General features: G+C 53.6%; 1 protein-coding gene across 4 annotated transcripts in view; it reads left to right on the top strand.

Moving 5' to 3' along the window:
* Positions 1 to 21,027, top strand: part of RGS3 (regulator of G protein signaling 3) — a 116,585-nt gene that overhangs the window by 31,366 nt on the left and 64,192 nt on the right. For all 4 annotated transcript variants that reach the window (XM_053656187.1, XM_053656188.1, XM_037139494.2 and 1 more), the window contains 7 exons: positions 3,830 to 3,911; positions 4,677 to 4,782; positions 5,518 to 5,869; positions 6,718 to 6,757; positions 11,865 to 12,061; positions 14,753 to 14,836; positions 20,041 to 20,152. In XM_053656187.1, coding sequence (XP_053512162.1) covers positions 3,830 to 3,911; positions 4,677 to 4,782; positions 5,518 to 5,869; positions 6,718 to 6,757; positions 11,865 to 12,061; positions 14,753 to 14,836; positions 20,041 to 20,152 — 973 coding nt within the window. The remainder of the gene's footprint in view (positions 1 to 3,829; positions 3,912 to 4,676; positions 4,783 to 5,517; positions 5,870 to 6,717; positions 6,758 to 11,864; positions 12,062 to 14,752; positions 14,837 to 20,040; positions 20,153 to 21,027) is intronic.

Raw genomic sequence — 21,027 nt, 5'->3', positions numbered from 1 at the left:
TCACAGGTTCCTTCTGGTTCGGGGTGGGGGGGACAGAGGCAGGGGCTGGAACCACTGCCCTGCTCCAGGGCCAGATGAGGCCCCGCTCTGCATGGTCCTCACCACTAGCCCGGTGGTGACCTTCGTGAGGTTATTTATTGATTTTCTGTTATTTTTATTTTGTGGGAGTATGGGTTAAAAAAGCACCCCAAGCCTGAGAATAGAAATGGCTCAGTTGCTGAGCAGTGGGGTTTTGCGTTTTTTGCTAACTTTGTATCTTTGCTAACTTTCCCTACTTCCCACGGGACAGCAGCGCCTGTTCTGCATTGTGTGTGGTGGTTGTGTGAGCGTTTCTGCCTGTGTCAGTGTGTGCTTGTGAGCGAGACAGGATGTTTCTGTGTATATGTATGCATGTATGATTTTCCATGTCTGTGATCACCCGTGGATATGCTTTTCCTCCCCAGTGACACCTCGAGGCAGACCCAGAGCTCTCTGGCCTTGGAGCCCAACCTCACTGGGGGGTCTGGCCTCTCAGCCCCCAGTCTTAGGATGTAGGGCGGAGTGGGGCTGACGATCCCACTGAGCCTCTTCTGAAACTTGGATGGATGTTTTTTCTTGTAAAAAGCCACAAGGTCAGTGAGGATGAAGGCAAGGGCTGTCCAGATTTGCGGGATGTCGCAGCTGGAAAGGAGCTAAGCAATGGTTTGTGTTCAATAAATATAGAAAAGTCCCACTATGTGTTTTAGTGACCAGGCTGGAGGCTGGGTCTTGACTTCTTTGGACAGACAGCCTTGGGTCCAAGGGAGATGCCCGGAGGGGCCTCCTGCGTAGTGGCCCCATAGCCAGGGGACCCACATGTTCTCTTTTCAGTCCTCCCGCCCTGCACGGCCCAGCCCTGCATGACCCCACCCTGCCCTCCGGCCCTCCTGGAGCCAGGCAGAGCAGCGCCTGCCACACGGGCATCTGGGTGGCGGAGTGGTGAGGCTGAGCAGGCCCTGAATGGGAGGTCGAGAAGTCTCAGGTCACCTTGGGACTGTGGGCCAGAAGACTGGGGCCCATTGCAGTCAGAATGGTGCCAGCATGAGTGTGGGCTGGGCCTGGGGCTCTGGAGCTCAAGTGCAAGACAACACTAGTAACCAGTGCAGTGTTGAGAGCATCAGCTTTTGCCAGACCTGGGCTCAAATCCAGCGCTGCCCTTCTTCAGCTCTGGCTGTGGAGCACATCACTCTTCTTCCCTGAGCCCCAGTCTCCCTGCCAGTGGAAAGGGATAATGATGTCCAGGGGTGATGCTGGGAGAATAAGTGGAATGCTGTGTATACAGTACCTGGCACAGCAGTTGGTATGTACCTACAGGAGGTGCGCGATAAATGGTGGCTGCTGGAGATGGAAGTCTAGACACGAACAAGGCCAGAAACCAGGCAGGAGCGCAGAAGTGAGGTGCTGGCCTGGCTGAGATTCGGGAGCAGTGGCAGTTCCTGCCCAGGACAGGAAAGAGCAAGGACCACCCCCGGGAAGGACAGCCTGTGCCAGGAGCCACCGAGGTTCCGGAGTCAGGGCAGGGGTGCTCCCCTCACCTCCTGACCCTGAGGCCTGAGGTCTGAGAGGAGGGCTGAGAGCTGGGAGCTGCCGCTCGCTCCCTTCAGGCGTCAGTTTGTCTCTTTAACACGGGCGCACCAAATCAAATAAACTAGCCTTGCATTCCACTCGGTGATAGTCAGGCTCTTGGGGCCCTTTCTTCTCATGGGGCTGGTGCTCAGGACCCTCAGAGAGTAACTCTGTTTTCTTCACTTGGCCCCACCCCTTTGCCTGCCAATACCCTCTCCTCTTCCCCACCTTCTCCACCCCCAGCTGGTTTGGACTGTTGTCCTGGCTGGTTCTTCTTAGGCTGGTGTCCAGGAAGGCAGAAGGGGCTCCAGTCCACTGTGCCCCTGGACGAGGGGACCAAGGTGCCAGTATGGGAGGCTGTTTTGCTGGATCACATGATTCATCTCTGGGGCCAGTCCCCAAAGTTAGCTCCGAGCCCGTAAGTGTTGGGTCCTGTTTCCAGAGCCTGCACCTAGGCCACAGGGGCTGTGGCTCTCGTGGGGTAGGACTGAGGAAATGCTGGCCAGACTTCGGAATCCCAGCTTCTGCTTGGGTCGAGGGGGAGTCCCCAAGGCCCTAAACCACTGCTGGTCGTATGGAGCGGACCAGGTTCCCGACAGCTTCCCTCAGCCTCAGCCTGCGCTTTCCGCACTTACTCCAGGGTTTGTTGTTCTTTCTTTCTTTCCATTTTTTTCTCTTCCTGTCTTAGCTGTGTGTTTTCCCAGAATTCTTATGGGAGCAGGGTATTTTCCTGCCCCCTCCCCCTTCCCCTTGTCTGTCAGATTTCCTGTTTTACAAACTTGCTTTGAATCCAGGCCCAGGGCTGGTGGGAAGCAGAGGCTCAGAGCCCTCCTGGCAGCTTCCAAGGGCCTTGGTCACCCTGGGCCCCTGGCCCTCCCCTTCCTCATGCCTGGCCTTTGGGACAGCTGGCAGGTGAATGCCAGGCACCTAGCTCTGAAGGGACAACCTCTCAAGGAAGAGACACAATCCCTTGACAAGAGGGCTGCTCTTGACCTTTTCCAGCCTTGCTGAGCTGGCTTCTTTCCCAGCCTGCCTGGGACGCTCTCCGTGTGCCTCACCAGGGCCCACTCCACATTCACTTCCAGGGAGTCTCTTGCGACCCCCTGAACCCCTTTTCTGACTTTTGCTCCTTTAGGTCTGTTGCTTTCATACACCTGCTCCCCGCAGCTTGGAATTGCGTTTCGGGTGAGCCAGGCTAGGCCTCGTCCATGCTGCCTGGTGCCTAGTTGGGGATGCACAGAGGGACGCGCAGCAAGACGGAACTGAACCGAGCCGGCAGGCTGCACCGTGCCCCCACGGCTTCTTGCTGCCAGTGGGATGCGGCTGGGCTGTCCTCATTAACTTAGCACTCGCTGAGTTTCTGCGGTGCACAGAACCAAACACAAAGGACTATTCCCAACATAGTCTTCGTGTTTTGCTATAATGCTTGTCATGTCCTGCTTTGTTTTGGAGAGATCTGTGTACACTCGTGTCTCTCTGCCAGCCAGAGACCAGGGCCTCCTGCTTCCTTTCATACTGCGGCAGAGCCTGGCATGCACCAGGAACTCAATAACTGTGTCGTCAAGACCATCCAGACAGTGTAGCCCTTTCAGGGAGCTTCTGAAAGTAGGGATTACACATGGCCGCAGCAGGCACGGCGAGGGCAATGGCAAGTTCAGGTTCAGCAGGGAGGCCTGTGTCCTCACCTGCCTCTCACCTGCGTCCTCACTGGACGCCTTGAAGTTCTGGTGATGGACTGCCCTGAGGACCCCAGCACTTGCCCTGTGACCTTTGACTTGAGGTTGTGAGTGTTCGTGTACCTGTCTTCCCTCATCTGTCCTCTGGGAGGGCAGCAACCAGGCGGGCTTTGTTTCTGAGCCCTCGGCACAGGGCCTGCCCCAGGCCAGTGCTCCATGAGCCCTGGGGGAAGGGAGGAAGGGACCAAATGGGCAGTGGGTCACAGGCCAGGTGGAGATGTGCAGGTACAGAGGACCCTTTGGTAAAGGACCCCTGTCGCCTGGGCTGAGGAAGGTGAGGGTTGCCCTTCCAAGGCTCTTTCCACCTGGCCTCCCGCTTTAGCCTGGCTTTGCCTCCCGAGCTCCCAGATGTCCTGCTTGGCCTGCAACCCAGTGGTCAAGATGCCTGGGCCGAGACAGGGACGGTGGGGGGCGGCTGGTCTCCTTTTTGGCTCCAGTTCTCCTGGAGAGGAGGGTGGCTTTGGCGTGGGACCGGTGTCTGGGAGTAACTGGGCTGGGCTGTGCCCTAGATCACCATCCCGAGGGGGAAGGACGGCTTCGGCTTCACCATCTGCTGTGACTCTCCAGTCCGAGTCCAGGCCGTGGATTCCGGTGAGTGTCTTGGGCGATGCCAACCCCATTGGCCCCGCCCTGCATGTGGGCTTTGCAGACAAGACCTGGGAACTGTGGGGGAGCCCCGAAGTGGAACAAAGTGTGTTCTGGTTTTTCAGAATGAAAAGAATAACATTTTTAAATGACCACAGATAAAATTGAGGTTTCTGAAAATATACCCACTCTTTTTTTGTTGTTGTTTTTATCAAAATGAAAATACATTTTTATATTTTGTTTCCCAAGCATTTCAAGCAGGAACTAAATCTGTATTTTTAATAATGGCTGCATGGGAAAATGAGTCATTTCTGAACTCTGTATTTTATCCTACTCTAAGCTTGATTAGCACTTAAATATAGGCATTCCCTCCCTATTTCTCACAAAGAAAATGTTTCTCCTGATCACAGTGAGCATCCTTGGGGGAGAATCCAGGGCTTGGTGACCTGGGCGACGGGCACTGAGGCTGGCGCTCAGTGAGCAGTGCAGAAGGAATGAAGTGTGTGAGCCTGGACACAGGAAGGGTTCCCAGTGGGGTGGGAGGTCTGGGGCGGGGGGCTGGCTGGAAGGGAGGACAGCAGAGAAGTGTGAACAGGTAAAGAGTGTGTTCCTTTAAGGTCCCTAGGAGCCACCAGTGTCAGCCCCTTCATAGATGGAGAAACAAGAAAGGGGCAGTCCTTGTCCTAGTTTGCTGGGGAAGCAAAGGACCCCAGGTCCTTTGAGGGGGTTACAGGTTTGAGGCGCCCTTGAGTGTCTTCTTTGTCCCTGAAGGGGGCCCGGCAGAGAGAGCAGGGCTGCAGCAGCTGGACACGGTGCTGCAGCTGAACGAGAGGCCTGTGGAGCATTGGAAATGTGTGGAGCTGGCCCACGAGATCCGGTGAGAGGGGCAGGGCCGGGGGCGGGGGCGGGCAGCCTGGGGCCCAGGCTGATGGCTCACCTCCCTTCCCCTGCCCTGTGGCCCCATCCTGCCCCCTTTGCCCAGCTGTTAGCAATTCACTTTGCTCCTCAGGGAATCAGGTTCTGAGCCTGCAAATGGAAGGTTCAGGCTCCAAGCAAACGGCAGGGAAGAAGCTCTCAAACGAACCCTGTGGTTCCTGAGGCAGCTCCAGGGGGTGGCTTTCTACTTTAGCTAATTATTTCTGCTACCTCGTAGCTCAGCCCATTGTTTTTACAGGATGTGTAGATGTTGCAAATGTGCCAGTTGCACAATTTAAAAAATTATTCTTTAAAATGTTTGGGTCCCCTAAAATTTGACCTGCTGGGGTAGACCCCTCATGGCCCCTTGTCGGTTTGCTTCTAGAATGACTGGCTGAGGGGTTGCATGTAGGTGCTATGCTTGCTCCTCCTTGCTTATACTTTGCCCACAACAGACATCACTAATTGAGTTTGCTACTTGCTTAATATGACCTTGGCCTCAGCATCCTTTTTGGCCGCCTTCAGTCAATTAGTGCTGTCCTAAGGGGCCGCTGTGCTGCCTGTGCTTTGCATGGTCTCTAATTTCCGTCCTGCCCTGACGTTAGGCTCCTCCCCCTGCCCCCCGCAGGCCCCTACATGGGCTGATGGTGGTGCCCCCCAGACTTGACTTCTGTCTGTGACTCACGCCCCTTCCCAGGAGCTGCCCGAGTGAGATCATCCTGCTTGTTTGGCGCATGGTCCCCCAAGTCAAGCCAGGACCCGATGGTGGGGTCCTGCGGCGGGCATCCTGCAAGTCAACGCACGACCTCCTGTCACCCCCAAACAAGCGGGAGAAGAACTGCACTCATGGGGCCCAGGCACGGCCTGAGCAGCGCCACAGCTGCCACCTGGTATGTGACAGTTCAGATGGGCTGCTGCTCGGAGGCTGGGAGCGCTACACCGAGGTGGCCAAGCGCGGGGGCCAGCACACCCTGCCTGCGCTGTCCCGTGCCACTGCCCCCACCGACCCCAACTACATCATCCTGGCCCCGCTGAACCCTGGGAGCCAGGTATGGACAGCTGGTTTGGGGAAGGTGAAGGGCATGGGTCCCTGTGTGAGGCCAGGAAAGGACTCAGAACTGTGTGGGGAGGAGCCCGCGAGGGGCTGGGAGTGCGGAGCGAGGAGGTGGGGTGTGTGCTGGCCCCATTGCTGCAGGGCTGCCCTAGGCGGAGAGGGGAGGTCCAGAATCGGGGGTGTCACAAAGTAGAAGATTGCACCCCAGAAGTAACGAGAGCTTTGTGCCGGTCTGCACTTTTCCCAGTGGAAGGGGCTGCTGTGTGTGGTAGGTGGCAAGTCCCCTGTCACCAGAGGTGTAAAAGCAGACACTGTATGATGGCATGGTGGGAAGATGGATTTCATGCCCCCAGACACAAATGCCTTGAGATGCAATGGGGGAAAAAGTGTTCTGAGGACAAATAAGTTTGAGAAATATCCAGAGTATGTTAGCCTACTGGAGGCTCTGAGGGTGTCCTGACGTGGAGACGGTAGTTCAGCCTCGTTTAACTCGGCACTTCCTAGACTCTCCTGCTGGTGCGCCCTCTGTGGCAGGGTGGTTAGCTTGCCGCAGTGCCAGTGTTCGTGGAACACTCTTTGGAACAAGCTGCCATCGAGGAAGTTGAGGACTTGGCCACGGGATTAGACTTGCTAACGGCTGAAGCCTTGTTCCGCTCTAATGTTCTGGAGGATTCTGGGTTCTGTGTTCCTTCCGAGCCCCCTCTCAGCTTGGTGGTAGGACCGCTGTGTCCCCTTCATGCCCTGAGGTGCTCCCTCCCCATCCCCAGGCTGGCGAGAGCAGCCTGCTGGGTCGTCCTGCCCCGTTCCTGGGGCTGAGGCGGGTCTCCTGTCTTTGTCTTGCAGCTGCTGCGGCCTGTGTACCAGGAGGACGCCATCCCCGAAGGTGAGTTGGGCCTCTGCTGCTGTGCCCTCAGAGCCCTTGAAAGACAGCGCAGTCAGCTGCGAGGTCCTCCTCCGAGGTCAGGGGCAAGGTGCCCCTGCATGTTGACGCAGACTGTTTCCTCTTGGTGTGTTTCCTCCCTCACTGGACCCCTGTGTCCTCCTGCCTCAGGAGGAAAAGGGGGTCTTACAGAGCATCTAAGAGATGGTGTTTAGGATGCAGCCATTCACCTGAGAGTCACCTGAGTTTTACTGAGCAACCAGTACATGTCAGGTATTCTACGTGGCACGGTCTGCATGGACGGAGGCATGGAGTTTGGAGCTGGGAGGTCTCAGATTGGAGTTCTAGTCACGTGACTTTGATGGACTCCTGTCCCCTCACTAAGCCTCAGTTTCTTTATCTATAAAATGGGGCCGATGGTTCCCCTCAGAGGGCTGTGGGAGGGTTAAAGAAGATGGTGGTTGTGGGTAAGCCTGTCTGCCAGGACACGGACAGTAGTCACCTTTGAAATGCACAGGCATCTCTGCTGTTTGAGTGATTCTCCTTCTTTGGCCTTCAATCCCTGACCCTGTTTTTTAAGAGCCAGGGAGAGAAGCTGGGCTGAAAACCAGCTCCCTCTCTTAGGAAGCCTGAGATATCAGTCTTGATGCTGGAGCTGGCTGGGCATTCCTTCGGACCCCCTGCTGGAGACCTCTGACTCGAGTGTCCAGAAGGTTGAGACCCCCCCTTGCCAGCTGGTTCGTGGTGCCTACCTGGGATATGCCGGAGCCCTTCCTCTAGTGCCCGCGGAATGCCCTTTGACCTCCTTCCTCAGGACTGGCCCTCTCCCGGCCACTTGCGCTTATGTCCTTGCCCCCCCGCCCCCCATCAGTAGTGTGAAGGTGAGGCTTGCTTAGAGCAGGGATCTGGAAGAACGCCTGTGTCTTTTTGGGGGGAAAGGGCTTCCATCAGGCCTGGTGCTGCCGATGGAAGATGGCTCCATCCTCTCCAGGCTGGGGCCTTTGGGCCTGTTCTGTCGAAAATGAATCTGCATTCCTTCTGGAGAGAACTCTGATAGTGATTCCACATTGAGCTTAAAAAGTTTTAATTGGTACATTAGGTCACAGTGGAGATGCCACTGCTAAATGACGACTTCATTAAGGGCAGTGCCTGGGCTGGCTCATTTCTGCGCGCAATGCTAGATGGGTGACAGATAGCAGGTATGCTGTAGGGTTTCCACTACTCAGCCAGCGGAGGGACAGTGCCTCTGGTTGCCTCTACGGGTTTGCAGACTGGCCATGGAATAAGGGAGCTGGATGGGCATGTCTCCTGTGGTGGGCTAGCGGTTGGGAGTCAGTCCCCTCTCCGCCCGAGAGATGCCTCTGAGTCTCACTGCTGGCCTTCTACCTGTGTCCACGCTTCAGTTCCCCTCTGAGAACGCACTGCTTAGTGACCCAAGAAGGGCCGCACTGCCTAAGCTGTGGGGAGAGGGACACACAGCTTAGTAAGGCAATGATGATGATGTTAATAATGACCGTAACTTTCTGAGTGCAGTGTGTGAAGAACTTGGCCTTCCTTCATAATAAAAATTCTTTTCATATCCAAGAACGTCTTAGCTCTTTATCAGGGAGCAAGTCTTCATAGCTCCAAGTCCTGGGGCTTAGAGGGAGGGGTGGAATCCAGGACACAAAACTTCCTTCGAACACATGCAGGGTTCTCCAGAGGCCAAGGCCGTCACCGGGGTGCCGGCTTCTGTCCCCTCCTCTGGCCGGGCTGCCTGGCCTCCGTTCAGGAGGGAGGATTGAGCCATCCTGAGGTGAATGGTGTCTGGTGCCCTTTTGGGGCCTGGGGTGCCTGCCTGCCTGTGTTTGGCACATTCCCCTGGGCTGCTGTTACCCTCGGCATTGTCCCCTGCTCTGTGAAGACAGCCCAGCCTCAGATTTGCCACTGCTGGGGCGGGATAGCAGCCAGGGCTTGCTCAGAAGCTGGAGCAAAGCCTCGTAATGACTGTGTTTGGTCAGTGAAGCAGGTGTTGGAGTGAAAAGGGGGGAGAAGGGAGGTTGGAGCCGAGACAGTAAGAGGCAGCAGGAGGGGAGTCGAGTAGTTCGCCTTCACAGCACTCAGTAGGTGGGTTGCAATCGGATTGATTTTTGAAAAGAGACTTCAGAAATCAGCTCTGGAGAGCTAGGCCCACTCGCCATACATCACCCAGGGGTATGTGGAGACGGCTCCAGGGTACCACCGCCGTACGAGCTGGGTTGCTCCTGCCCTATACCATTATTGGCCAAATGACCTTGGGTGAGTCACTCAGCCACCCAGGCCTCAGCAGCCTTGTCTGAGGGCTGCACAAAGCAGAGCTGCGCAGAGCTTTCCCATCTGAAAGCAGAGGTGTGCGTCAAATGGCCCGTTCATGACTCTCCAGCCCCAGGCAAAGGTGCTGGGACAGCCCTGGGCAGCCAGGCGAGGGGAGGGAGCAGGTGCCCTCTTTTTATTTTTATTTCATTTTATTTTTTAAAAATGAATTTCAAATCCTTGCTGGAAGATAGATATGTTTATTCATTTGGGAGAGAGAGAAAGTGGGAACAGAGAGAGAGAAACACTGATGTGAGAGAAACATCAATTGGTTGCCTCCTGTACTCACCCGGACTGGGAATCGAACCTGAAGCCGTTTGGTGTACAGGATGATGCTCCAGCTAACTGAGCCGCCCAGCGAGGGCAGAAACGCATTCTTTTAAACGTCTGAGATGGGGGCACAGTGCCCAGATTTGGGCATCAGCCAAGGCACCTTTCTTTCACTTTGTTCTGTTTTGCCGCGCTCCCTGCTTCTCGGTCCTGTGTGGTTTGGCCTTCTCCGGTCCAGGCTCGCCTGTGTGAGGTTAGACTGTCCAGCTCCAGGCTGACCCTGTGGCTCCAGCCACAGCTTGGTTCGAGGCCCAGAGGTCCTGCCCTAACGGCGGCCCTGGCGGGTGGACTGTTTGTCGCTTGGGGTGTGTAGTGACCACTTGTGCGCTCACACTCTGGCACCGTTCACCAGGCCCTCCCCACCCGCCTCCCCTGTGTGCCCCACACTGGCCCTGGAACGGGCAGGGTGGTGGTCTGTGCAGCCGCGCTTTGCGGCAGAGGTACCGCCGGCCCGGAGGGCGAAGGAACCTGCTCAGGGCTGCACAGCCAGGCTCTGGGAAGCAGCGCTTAGTTCAGGCGTCTTGTCCGACTCCAAGTACAGGTCGGGTTCTTTTCTAAATCTTATTTAAATTTTCGGTTACAGTTGACATTCAATATTGTTTTAGTTTCGGGTGTTAGACGTTTATGTAACGTACAAAGTGATCCCCTGATAGGTCTGGTAAGGGATGGGTTCCTTCAGCAAAGCGCCCAGAGTTGATGTCAGGGCCTGATCAGATGAGATGTGTAGCTGCGTTTGTGCAAGATTCTCTCCACCCTGCCACACTCCCAGCCCCATCTTGGACTCAGGCGCTCTCTTCTTTCCTATAAGTGCCTCCTGACAAGGCAGGAAGTGGTTTTAGTGATTGTGATTTGAGTGCTGCCCCAAGAGAGGCTGGGATGGGTGGTCACTCATGGGATTGGGGGTGTCGACTTGTTTTTCTCATGCCGCTGGGTGAGAAGAGGTGTGAGGTGGGTGTAGGAAGCAAGTGTGAAACCTTCTGAGCTGAGTTTTTCCTCTGAGGTTGTGGACCTCGCGTTGGTGGGGAGCTTCCCCGAGATGTAACCGGGGTCAGGACACCTGTTTACTCCCTGGCTGCCAGGACCGGGGGTGGCAGTAGGAGGCCTTGACCCAGGGACATGCAGGTCAGGGAAGGCTGGCCAGCTGCCCCACTGGCTGCAGGAACCCTGGGAGGGGCTGGGGGTGCGTGGAGCCTGAACGCTCCAGAGTGTGCCTCCTGCCTGCTCCGGTCCGAGAATCCCTGACTTTTTAGCTACTCTGACCATTGGATGGGACGTGATCAAGTCCTGTGTGCCACCCTGTTCAATGTGAGGGTGTGTGTTTAGCAGTGTCCCCTCTTTAAGGGCCTTCTGCTCTCTTTCCCAGGGGTGTGTCCTACCCCCTCTTTCTCTCCTGTTTCTGATTGGAGTAATTTGTGAGTTAGTGGCGAAGCTGGGAGGACATCAGAGCTGTGATAAAGCCCCGGACTCCCAGAGTTCCTGAAGCACCAGATTAATTTGCTTTCCACATGAAGGATTTACAATAAGCACCATCATAAGTGAGCAGCCAACTTTAATTGTACACTTACAGGTCCCAGGCACTGTTCTAGGGCCTTGGAGCATCTCATTTAATCCTCCCAGCAACCCAGTGGGCTTGGTACTCTTATAGTAGAGGCAGCCAAGACTCTGAGGGGGAAGTAAGCTGCCAGAGGTCACCAAGCTAGCAGGCAGAGGAGGGGGGTTCAGGCACAGCCATTTGGCTTCTTGCTGGTGCTCTTCCGTGACAACTGGAGAAGCAGGTGCCACACTCCTCATCCTAGACTGACTTAAGTGAGCCGGCTGCCCCAGCTCCCTTGGCTAATAAAGGCCAGACCCCAATGCATCCTGGGAAAGCCCACTGTGTCTGTTACCACTGCAGAGACTGGATCTCCAGGCCCTTCGTTCATGGGACATGGGAGGCAATGGAGTAGGCGAGCAGCACTGGGTGTGTGCAGGGAGTGGTGGGGATGCTGGAGAGCAGAGAGCACGCCCTGTGCCACCCAATCACTGCTCTGCCCTAGGTGATTGTTCTGGGTGGGACTGTGGGGCCTGGTGGGGTCGGGCCTTCAGGTTTATCAAATGTGAAAGATTTCCTGATTTCCATAGGTTTGCGGCCAAGCTGATAGGTCTGATTTGGGCCCTGGCTCACCAGACGGGGTCTGCACCCTGCAGCACAGTTGGTGGTTGCCAGCACCATCCTAGCTGTGCAGTTGCTTATTCATGTGTCCTTATCTCTCAAAGACTATGAGAGAATTCCTTGAGGTTCAAGGCCCTTCCGGGGCCTCCCTATAGTCTGAGCATCTTGCACAGGACCTGGCATATAGCAGATGCTCCCAGCAAATGACTGTTGACTGAGTCTGTTCCTCTTTCTAGGAGGGGGTACCTTTTTGGGGGGAATGGGACTGTCTCACTATCTCCTGTCTCTGTTCTACAGAATCAGGGAGTCCCAGCAAAGGGAAGTCCTATACAGGCCTGGGGAAGAAGTCACGACTGATGAAGACAGTGCAGACCATGAAGGGCCACGCGAACTACCAGAACTGCTCAGTCATGAGGCCACACACCCCACACTCAAGCTATGGCACCTATGTCACCCTGGCTCCCAAGGTCCTGGTGTTCCCTGTCTTTGTCCAGGTGAGCTATGGCTGGACCCAAGGACTCACTCTAGAGGAGATGAGAAAGAGGAGGGTCCTTCACCCAGGACTCAGGGATGGTGCCTCATTCCAGGACTGGGGCTCCCTTTAGGGAAAGATAAATAGCTTCAGGTACTCAGGATTTTGGGGATTATACCGACGGAGCACAGGTCTCCAGTAGGGGGAATGGGAGAGTGGGGGCCGGGGAGCTCAGCAACAAGAGGGTCCCTTCCTGGTTCCCCCCAACCTCCCCTTTCTCTGGGGACAGGCCAGACACTCTACAGTTGCTTGTCGTATGGTCACAGGGTCTGTGTGCTGGGGCTTCTGCCTCCGGGCTCCTCCAGTGGTTCGTTGTGTGGCAATGCAATGACCAAGGCAGAGGCCTGAAGTCTGGCCTCTTGTCTGGTCTCCTTGCTCCAAGCAAACCTACCTGGCTGGTAGTAGCTGGTGGCCTGAGATTCACTCAAGTCTCCTTTCTCTTACTTTCCCCTCCATTTCCTACCCCTTTCTAAGACTTTCTTTATTTCACCATGCAGATAGAGCCAGTGTGAGCATTTATGTGTCTTTTCTGTGTGCATATGCACATTTAAAAAAAAACCCAAATAGGTCTTTTTGTACATTTATATACTGTTGTTCTTTTTTTAAAAAAGATTTTATTTATTTTTAGAGAGGGGAAGGGAGGGAGAAAGAGAGAGAGACAAACATCAATGTGTGGTTGCCTCTCACATGGCCCCCACTGGGGACCTGGCCCACAACCCAGGCATGTGCCCTGACTGGGAATCAAACCAGCAACACTTTGGTTCGCAGCCTGCGCTCAATCCACTGAGCTATGCCAGCCAGGCCCTACTGCTGCTCTTTTTAAGGGAAAATTGCACGAACATTTATCACATCATTAAATACCCTTTGAGTCTGTGTTTTGTAGTGGTTGGGGGCTCTTCTATTATGTGGGTGCACCACATTTATTTAACCGTTTCTCTGTTCAGACACTCGTGTGTCTAACTTCTTTTGCTGTTGTAAATAACTCTGCCATGAGAATCCCTGTGCATGAATTGCCTCTCTGATTATTGTCCTTGGAAGGGATTCCTAGAAGTAAAAGGACTGAGTCATGGGTCATAAACATTTTAAAGGCTCTTTATACATATTGACAAATTGCTGTCTATAAAGATTTGATTCATTTAGCCTCTCGTCAGCAACACAGAGGTGACACTGTTCCCTGAGCTCCCTCCCTGACCATCACTTCCTCTCTGGTCCTCCTGGCCTCTGACTCCGGGCCCGGCACTGTCTAGCAGAGCTCGGGCACCGCGCTCCTCTGGCAGGTGACACGCCTGTCCCAGATGGCCCCTGCAGTAGGGCTCACCCTTTGCCTTTCTCTTGGCCTCTTTTCTTTCTTGGGATGTAGCCCCAAAGTCTGGGCACTTAGGAGGGTTATTGTTTTTGTTTTTACATTTTTGCAAAAACAGAATGAGTTTTTTTAAAGTGGCAAAAAAATTTTAAATGATAAAATATGTAAACCAAAAAAAAGAAAAAAAAAGGTCAACACTTCCATGTGCAGTTTAACGAGTAATCGTAAGTGGATGGATACCCACTAAGGTTGAGGACTAGACCCTTGCCGCCGCTCTGGACACTGGGTCTGTATCTCTTCTTGGTCGGAATGTCCTCCTCCCCAGTGGATGCACCCACTGGCCTGACGTTATGACAGTCATTTCCTTTCTTTTCTTTAGATTTACCGTCTATGTGGGCTTTCCTAAATAATATATTTGGCTTGGCCTCTTTCTGAATGTTTTTTAAAGATCTTATTTATTTATTTTTAGAGAGAGGGGAAGGGAGGGAGAAAGAGACGGAGAGAAGCATTGATGTGAGAGAGAAACACTGATTGGTTGCCTCTTGCGTGCCCTGTCTGGGGACGCCTCATCCAGGGACAGAACCCGCAGCCTGGGCATGTGCCTGACCAGGAATCAAACTGGAGACCTTTTGCTTTGCAGGACGATCCCTAAGCAACTGAGCCACGCCGCTCAGGGCAGGGCTTGAATGTGTTTTAATGAGACTGTACCACATGTAGTCTTTTGAACGCTGCTTCCTTTGCTTCACATTATTTGTAGGGACCGTCCAGGTTGTTGTGTGTTGTTACATTTGTTTCTGTCTCTTTCCTCCAGCACCTTATTTGGTGTCAGGTGCCTGGAAGCCATGTCATAAAGACGCATTCATGAGGATAAGCCCTGCTGGGGACTCCAGAGCTCTGGGGTGGGCAGGTGCTCAAGTGATCCAATCTGGCCTAGTTCGGGATCCAGAGACTTCTCCAGACGTGTCCTGAGAGCCTGGACCTAAGAGTAGGGACCATCCCATGAGGCATGAACAGGCCGGCACGGCGGGTGTGGGCCTGGGAAGTCCCAGGAGCCCAGTGTGGTGGAGGGACCGGCGGGGGGTGGAGGGGGGTTGCAGCACGTGGTTGGACTTCCTGCCAGAGAGTGTAGCCTTCGCGGTGAGAGCTGGCGGTAAAGGTGGCAGTAACAGTTCCGCCCAGGAGCAGAGCGTCTGTCTTTCTGTTTCCATCTGTGTATGAGGGGGTGTGTGGGTTTTTGGGGTGCGAGGAGGGCTGGCAGACTTTTCTGTGTCAGGCCGTGTCAAGCTGTCTCTCCCCGCCACCCCCAGCCCCCTCCACCAGGCCTCTCTGAACTCCCCGCTTTGATTTCAGCCTTTAGATCTCTGTAACCCTGCCCGGACCCTGCTGCTGTCAGAGGAGCTGCTGCTGTACGAGGGGAGGAACAAGGCTGCTGAGGTAAGGCTGGCGCACAGCGTTCCAGGTGGGCTGTCCTGGTGGGCCTCGTGGGCTGTCCTCCGGGCCCCAAACTCTTCTCTCTTCCTGAGGGTCTTAGAACTGTACAGTCTCAGGGCAGAGAAAACCTGAAAAGGCTTCCATCCCCTCCATGCCCTACTTACCGCACGGTGACCCAGCTTGTTCTTGTACATTTCCAACAACAAGGAACTCACTACCTCTCAAAGCTGTTTAGTCCATCTTTGATAGTCAGAAAGTTTTCCTAGCCCCTGAAGACATCCCACTGTGTGGTCTAACTTCCTCTGAGGTGTGGAAGAGGTGGCCGTTCCTCCCAGCTGTGATGAATGACTTTGTAGGTGAGAAGATGAAAACTGTTAGCCAAAGAGAATTTTTAGAGGAGCATCAGTTATGCAGGTTTTATGGGTCTGTATTAACCCAGATCCTCTTCTAAGGGGATAAGTCTGTGATTTCTCCTGGGCTTTAGCTCGGCCAGCCAGAGGGTGTGGAGATCATGCCTCTTTGGGGGAGCTGGCCCCTGCTGATGTCTGGCCCAGGGAATTTGACTCACCCACCCATCCACAGAGCTGGCCAGGTTCCAGCTCAGTCCCGTGAGTATAAACCTACTTGGGCACAGAAGCTGGAGTCCTGGGATCTTCAAGGCTACCTGAGGGCCTTGAAGAAAGGGTAAGGAAGGGGCTTGCTGCAGATCAGGCCCTGACTCAGCACTGGCACCCTAGCTGGCTGGATTGAGTGACAGCTTGGGATGGCGTGGAAATATTAGGAAACTTGAAGGCAGGAAGCATACGGCCAGCTCCTGCTCTGCTGCTGGCTCACTCATGACTTCTTCCTCAGTTGTCTCATCTGAACAGTGTGTGTGTGTATTTGAGGCAGCTGATCTCGAAGGGCCCTCTCAGCCCCAGCATTCTGGGACATTATGTGTAATTGTGGCTAACAGAGCAGGAGGCTGCCCTGTTTGTTTTTTGAACAAGCACACCAGAACTCATATGTTCCAATGTGCATCACCTCTTTCCAAGGAGCTCCCTGGGGAGACCGCATGCTTATTGATGCTACCGCCCTGGCATTGCTCACTACGTTTCCAGACCCCTTCTTGGGGGACTTTCTTAAGGACCTTGGCATATCTTCCAAGTTGCCTTGATGGGAGTAAAACTTGATCTATTGAGGGGGATTTGAATGTTAGGAATAAGAAGTCACTTGAACTGTGCTTGGTGAATGAGGGTGTGGTGGAGCTAAGTCAGGTGGCCAGTGTTGTGAGGTGGGGCCGTAAATTCACGAGATTCCAAAGAAGGCACTTAGAAATGGCAGCCATCCTGAACTACACACGTACGTCTAAATTTGCCCTTTTGTTTGTCCACTTACTATTAAGTCTAGAGCATGTGTTCCATGTAGCAGATCTCAGCACCTCCAGGAGAGGCACAACTGTCCCCACTGTACAGATGAGGAAACCGAGGTGCCAGTGAGATTAACGGGAGGCGCTCTAGGCTCACAAGAGGTGGAGCCAGGATTAGCACTGGGATCTGGGGCTCAGCAGTGCTTCCCAGCATCCCATTCTGCCTCTGGCCTGTTTGTTTAAAATCAAACTTGCAAACACAAGCTGAAGCCATCACCTGATTATAGTCTGGCCCAAAACTCTTTGCTCGTAGGTCTTTGGAGCCTCAGAACTAAGAGGACTCCCTTTGAAGATCTAGGAAAGTGCTATGAAGACAAGTAAAAATAAATATATTTGTGTTTCTTAAATTATGCTGGGAAGCGTATATGAGCATCTTGGTGTCCTGCCACGTTATTCAGGCCCGAAATATAAACCAGCACAAGAGGGACTTGAGTAAGTCTGTAGAACGGCAGCGTTGCTTGGTCCTCAGGGGGTGTTCCTTCCGATCGCTTCCCTGTAACTCCCAGCTGACGGTTTTCCAGCAAGTAGTGTGTCTGCAGAGGCCGTCCCTCCAGACACGGGTTTTGTTAACAGAGAGTGCTAAATGTAGAAAGTTTTCCCTTATGCTCAACAGGAATCTTTAGTCCAGAAATGTTCCCCTGTGATTCTTGGTCTCTGCTCTGAGCAGGAGTTTGCTGAAGTCTGTGAGCCGATCCAGACCCACACCACGAACTGTCCTCATCATACCCACTCCTGGAAGTCACAGACTTTATTAATGTGCCCTGGGGTCAAATTAGCATAATGGAGTAGCCTGGTTTATACATTCCAACAACGGGTACCGAGCGTCTACAGTGTCGATGGGCCCTGTGCTAGCGCTTCCAGGAATACTATGGGGCCCAAGACAGACACACCCTCACTTTACACACTAACTCCGCTGAGTTTACCATTAACTAAGGCACCAAGGTCTTTACTGCAAACCCTGCCCTTAGGCCACATTCCTGGAGGAAGCTTGGTTAGGGATACTTGGGAGAAAGGACCCTCCAAGTTGCAAGGATTCCCTAACCAAGCAACTCCTCAATCCTTGACCCTTTGGGAAAACAGATGTGTCTTTGGAGCAAGTATAGAGAAGACACTTGGCAGGCAGCAGGTAACAGGGCCGTGGAGGTGGGCATCACTCCACCGTGGGCCCCTGTGGCTCCCGCTGGAGTGAAGGCTGCAGGGTGCTGGTGACGTGGCAGAGGGGCCCACCTGCCTCCCCTGGTGCACTTGCCACTGGCCCTGTCTTCAGCTGTGTGCCAGCTCTGTCCTTTCCATGACCCGACTTGGGGGAAATTCTTCGTTCATGCCTTAATCACTTCCTGTCTAGACCACATTTCCAGCTCTGGGAATCAGGGCCAGAGCAGCAGCCTGGGGCGTTTTGTACCTTGCCCCTGGGCACTTAGCATCTGCCCAGTCCTTTCTGGGCCTGGGCCATTTTTTGACTTTATAGGCTCCTCACTTCTCCAGCCCCTCCCCTGCCAGCTTCCCAGTGGGCCCGCAGGTGGCCGCCAGGCTTCCCCTGAGCGGCCGGGGAGACCAACGGTTTGCCTGTGTTGGGCGAGTTTAGAGCCTTCTCCTGTTTGAAGACTTCGCCTCAGACAACGAACCCCTCAAATCCTTTTGAACTCTCCGATCATTTTCTTCCCCTCCCTTAACTTTATTTATTTTTTGGTCTCCTTTGCTCCTTTTTTCTGGTCCCTGCTTGGATTCTTTCACATTCAGGGATAGGACAACTATAGGTATTGCATATATTACTTCCTCTCTGTATAGTGACTGCTTTGGGGTCAGCTCTCCCTGGGCAATGGTCCCCGGCTGTGTTATCTTAGACAGGTCACTTAACCTCTCTGAGCTGCAGGGCCCTCATCTATATAACTGAGGGCAATGGTGTTGTGTACAAGTGAGGATCCATGGAGCAGAAAAGAAGTGCTCAACAAACGGAGGCTCTTTTTGGGCTGTGTTGGGCCTGGGCTGTGGTGGGAAGGGGGTTGGAGGGCATCATCGCCAGGGTCCCTCCCAGCCCGGGGCTCCCGAGCCCTCGTGTTAGGCCCCGTCCCAGAGCCTGTTGCTCGCGGACGCCTCCTGTGGTCTCTCTGGCCAGATTCCTTCGCACCTCTGTGTCTCTGCTGTGCTCAGGAAGCCGTGGGGTCCTTTGGAAAATATTTATATGCTTTTTCAAATTACAAAAGTAACAGATTATCATTGCAAAGTAATTCCAATTAAGCAGACATGTATGAAGAAAAATTCGTCCCCCAGAGTGAAGAGTATGGTGTCTTCGACACTTAAAAAATGTTAAATATAGGCAGGATTATAGTTTTATTTCACAAAATTGGATTATACTCTTGATACTTTTGCACATTGCACTATTTCGACTTTCAGCGTTTATGATTTTTTTACCCTTGTTTATTTTATTCTATTTTTTTTTACTTCATCCCCACTGCCATTAATTAATGTACTTAAAAAATGAAACTTATTGGAGTGACATTGGTTGTATAAGGTTATGTACGTTGTGCACTGTGTGCTCACCCCCCAAAGTCCGGTCTCCTTCCGTCACCATGTATTTGAGTCCCTTTGCTCTTCAACCTCAGTGTGTGTACGTTTTTTTTAATGAAACAGTGCTGAGAACATCCATGTAGGTTCATATTCACACAGCCTTGTGAGTGTTTCTGTGGGATGATCTCAGAGGTAGCGTTGTTGGGTCACCTTTAACAGCCCGGTCGCTAAGTGGCAACATATCGGCCTTTTAAACTACAGCGACAGTCCACACACACACTCGTCGCGGCCCTCAGTGGTGCCTGCCAGCCCCTGCTGGCTGACTCTTCTTACTTGGGAAGAGACGAAGGATCAGATTTGGACACCTCAAAAGGAAGTTCACATAGTTAATCATATTTTGTTTTCTTCAGAGAATCTAAACGTGGGTTTTATTCCTCCTGACTAAAGGCCACTGCAGAATTTACAAAGCAGAGAGCAGTGTGATCTTTGGTGGCATTAGGGTCAAGTTGATTTCTGCAGCACAAAAATATGCTGAGCATGCCTGTTGGTTTACCTATAATGTCTAAAAATAGCTTTCTCCTTTGTTTTTGGAGCAGCTGGTGCATAAAAGAGATAAAAGTTATGCACATGCCTGTGTCGGAGCATAAGTAACTGGCTTCTTCTTAAACTGGTTAAAGTTACCGCAAGCAGTTTGGTAATAGCGGTGAACGTTGCACGATGCTTCTTTCACTGTCTGCACAGGGCTTGCAAAAGGGGCCTGTGAGGGAGCCGGGCAGGGGCTCTCCCTGGTTGTACAGATGAGGACACTTGGGAGACTTAACTGAGTTTTCATAACTACTTAAGGGGAGAGAGCCTGGTGACTTCTGAGCCGAAGTCCAGTGCTCTTTTTCCCAGATGGTTAGAGGACAGTACAAGCAGATGCGGGACATCCTTCAGCTCAAGCATGGCTCCAAGCCAAGGTGATTCCGGGGCTTTTGGCCAGAAAGGAGGCGCCTGTGAGGTGTCAGGCTGTGGAGAGCTTGCAGGGGGCCACCTGCCACGGAGGGTGAGGGTCCTTTTTTGTGTGGTTTAGTTTTTCCTCCTGTGAGGAGAGGAGCTGTTGAAAACTGTAGGGCAAAAAGTCGCTCTTGCCTCCAGTGCAGGTCTCTGCCCTTGGTTGAGGCCACACTGAGTCTGCTCCAGGTTCTGCCTAAGGCGATGAGGACTCCTTTCCTGGACCTTTGGGGAAGTTGTGGCTCCTGGCCTCTGGGACAGCTGAAGAGCCCATTCTGTTTGCTCTCGCCTGATGCAGGTGACACTGTTTGCCTATTCGGACCTGCTGCTCTTCACCAAGGAAGATGAGCCGGGCCGCTGCAACGTCCTGAGGAACCCTCTCTACCTCCAGAGCGTGAAGCTGCAGGAAGGTAAGTTTGTGCCCAGGAGGTCCTGGGCCACCTCCCACAGTGTTCTGAGTTCACCGCTCTGGGCAGCCTGGGTGCTCTGTTTGTGTCCGGCGCTCTGGTGCAGAGCTGTCCACGGTCTGGGGCACTTGAGCATGTGTGGTCAGGTCCTGCCCCTGGGCTGTGGGCTCTCAGACTCTGGTATTCCGTTCGAGGCTGGCAAGCCTCCCTACACACCCCAACCTTTGCTGGGAGGTTTCTGTTCCGGAGATGTTTTGGGGGGCTGTGGAGTGCGGTGGGGAGAGCTTTGGACTTAGACCTGTGTTCCGATCTTGGGCCTGCCTCTCGCTACCTGTATGGCGTTGGGCAAGTTACTCACCCTGTCTGAGCCTGGCTCCAAATGTATGAATGTGGGATTCCACAGTGACCCAGGAGGTTGCTGTGAAGATTAAATTAGGTCATGTATGCAAAGTAGCTGACCCACACCAGGTGCCCAATAAGTGCTCGTTGCAGCCACACTCACCACATTTCCGGCACAGGAGACCACTGCTCCTTCTCGGCTCCGTTAATTTAGTGCTTTGGCCCCAGGAAGCTGGAGCGCGTGTGGCTGGGGCTGGTGAGCAGGAGCACGTGGGAGTGTGGAGTGACTCTCTACCCCAAACTTTCCATCGTGCCCTCCTCCGCTCTGGAACGGAAAGCCAGCTGGGAGTATCTGCTGAGCGGTTTGGTTTGGCGCCTGAGGTCTCCGCTCAAAGGGGCTTGATTTCCTCTCCCAGATTATGAAAACAACAACAGACCTGTTTGAGCATGGGTGACGGGGGCTGGGAGGAAAATATTACCCAGCAAAAGAATTCTGTTTTGACGGGTTTTGCTCCAGGAAAACTTCCTGCCTGTTTGCA

This window comes from Artibeus jamaicensis, unplaced genomic scaffold (genome assembly GCF_021234435.1).
Source record: "Artibeus jamaicensis isolate MK-2021 breed Jamaican fruit bat unplaced genomic scaffold, CSHL_Jam_final scaffold_1964, whole genome shotgun sequence".
Lineage (NCBI taxonomy): Eukaryota > Metazoa > Chordata > Mammalia > Chiroptera > Phyllostomidae > Artibeus > Artibeus jamaicensis.
The sequence above is the reverse complement of the archived record's forward strand: the minus strand, read 5'-3'. Positions and strand labels throughout refer to the sequence as shown.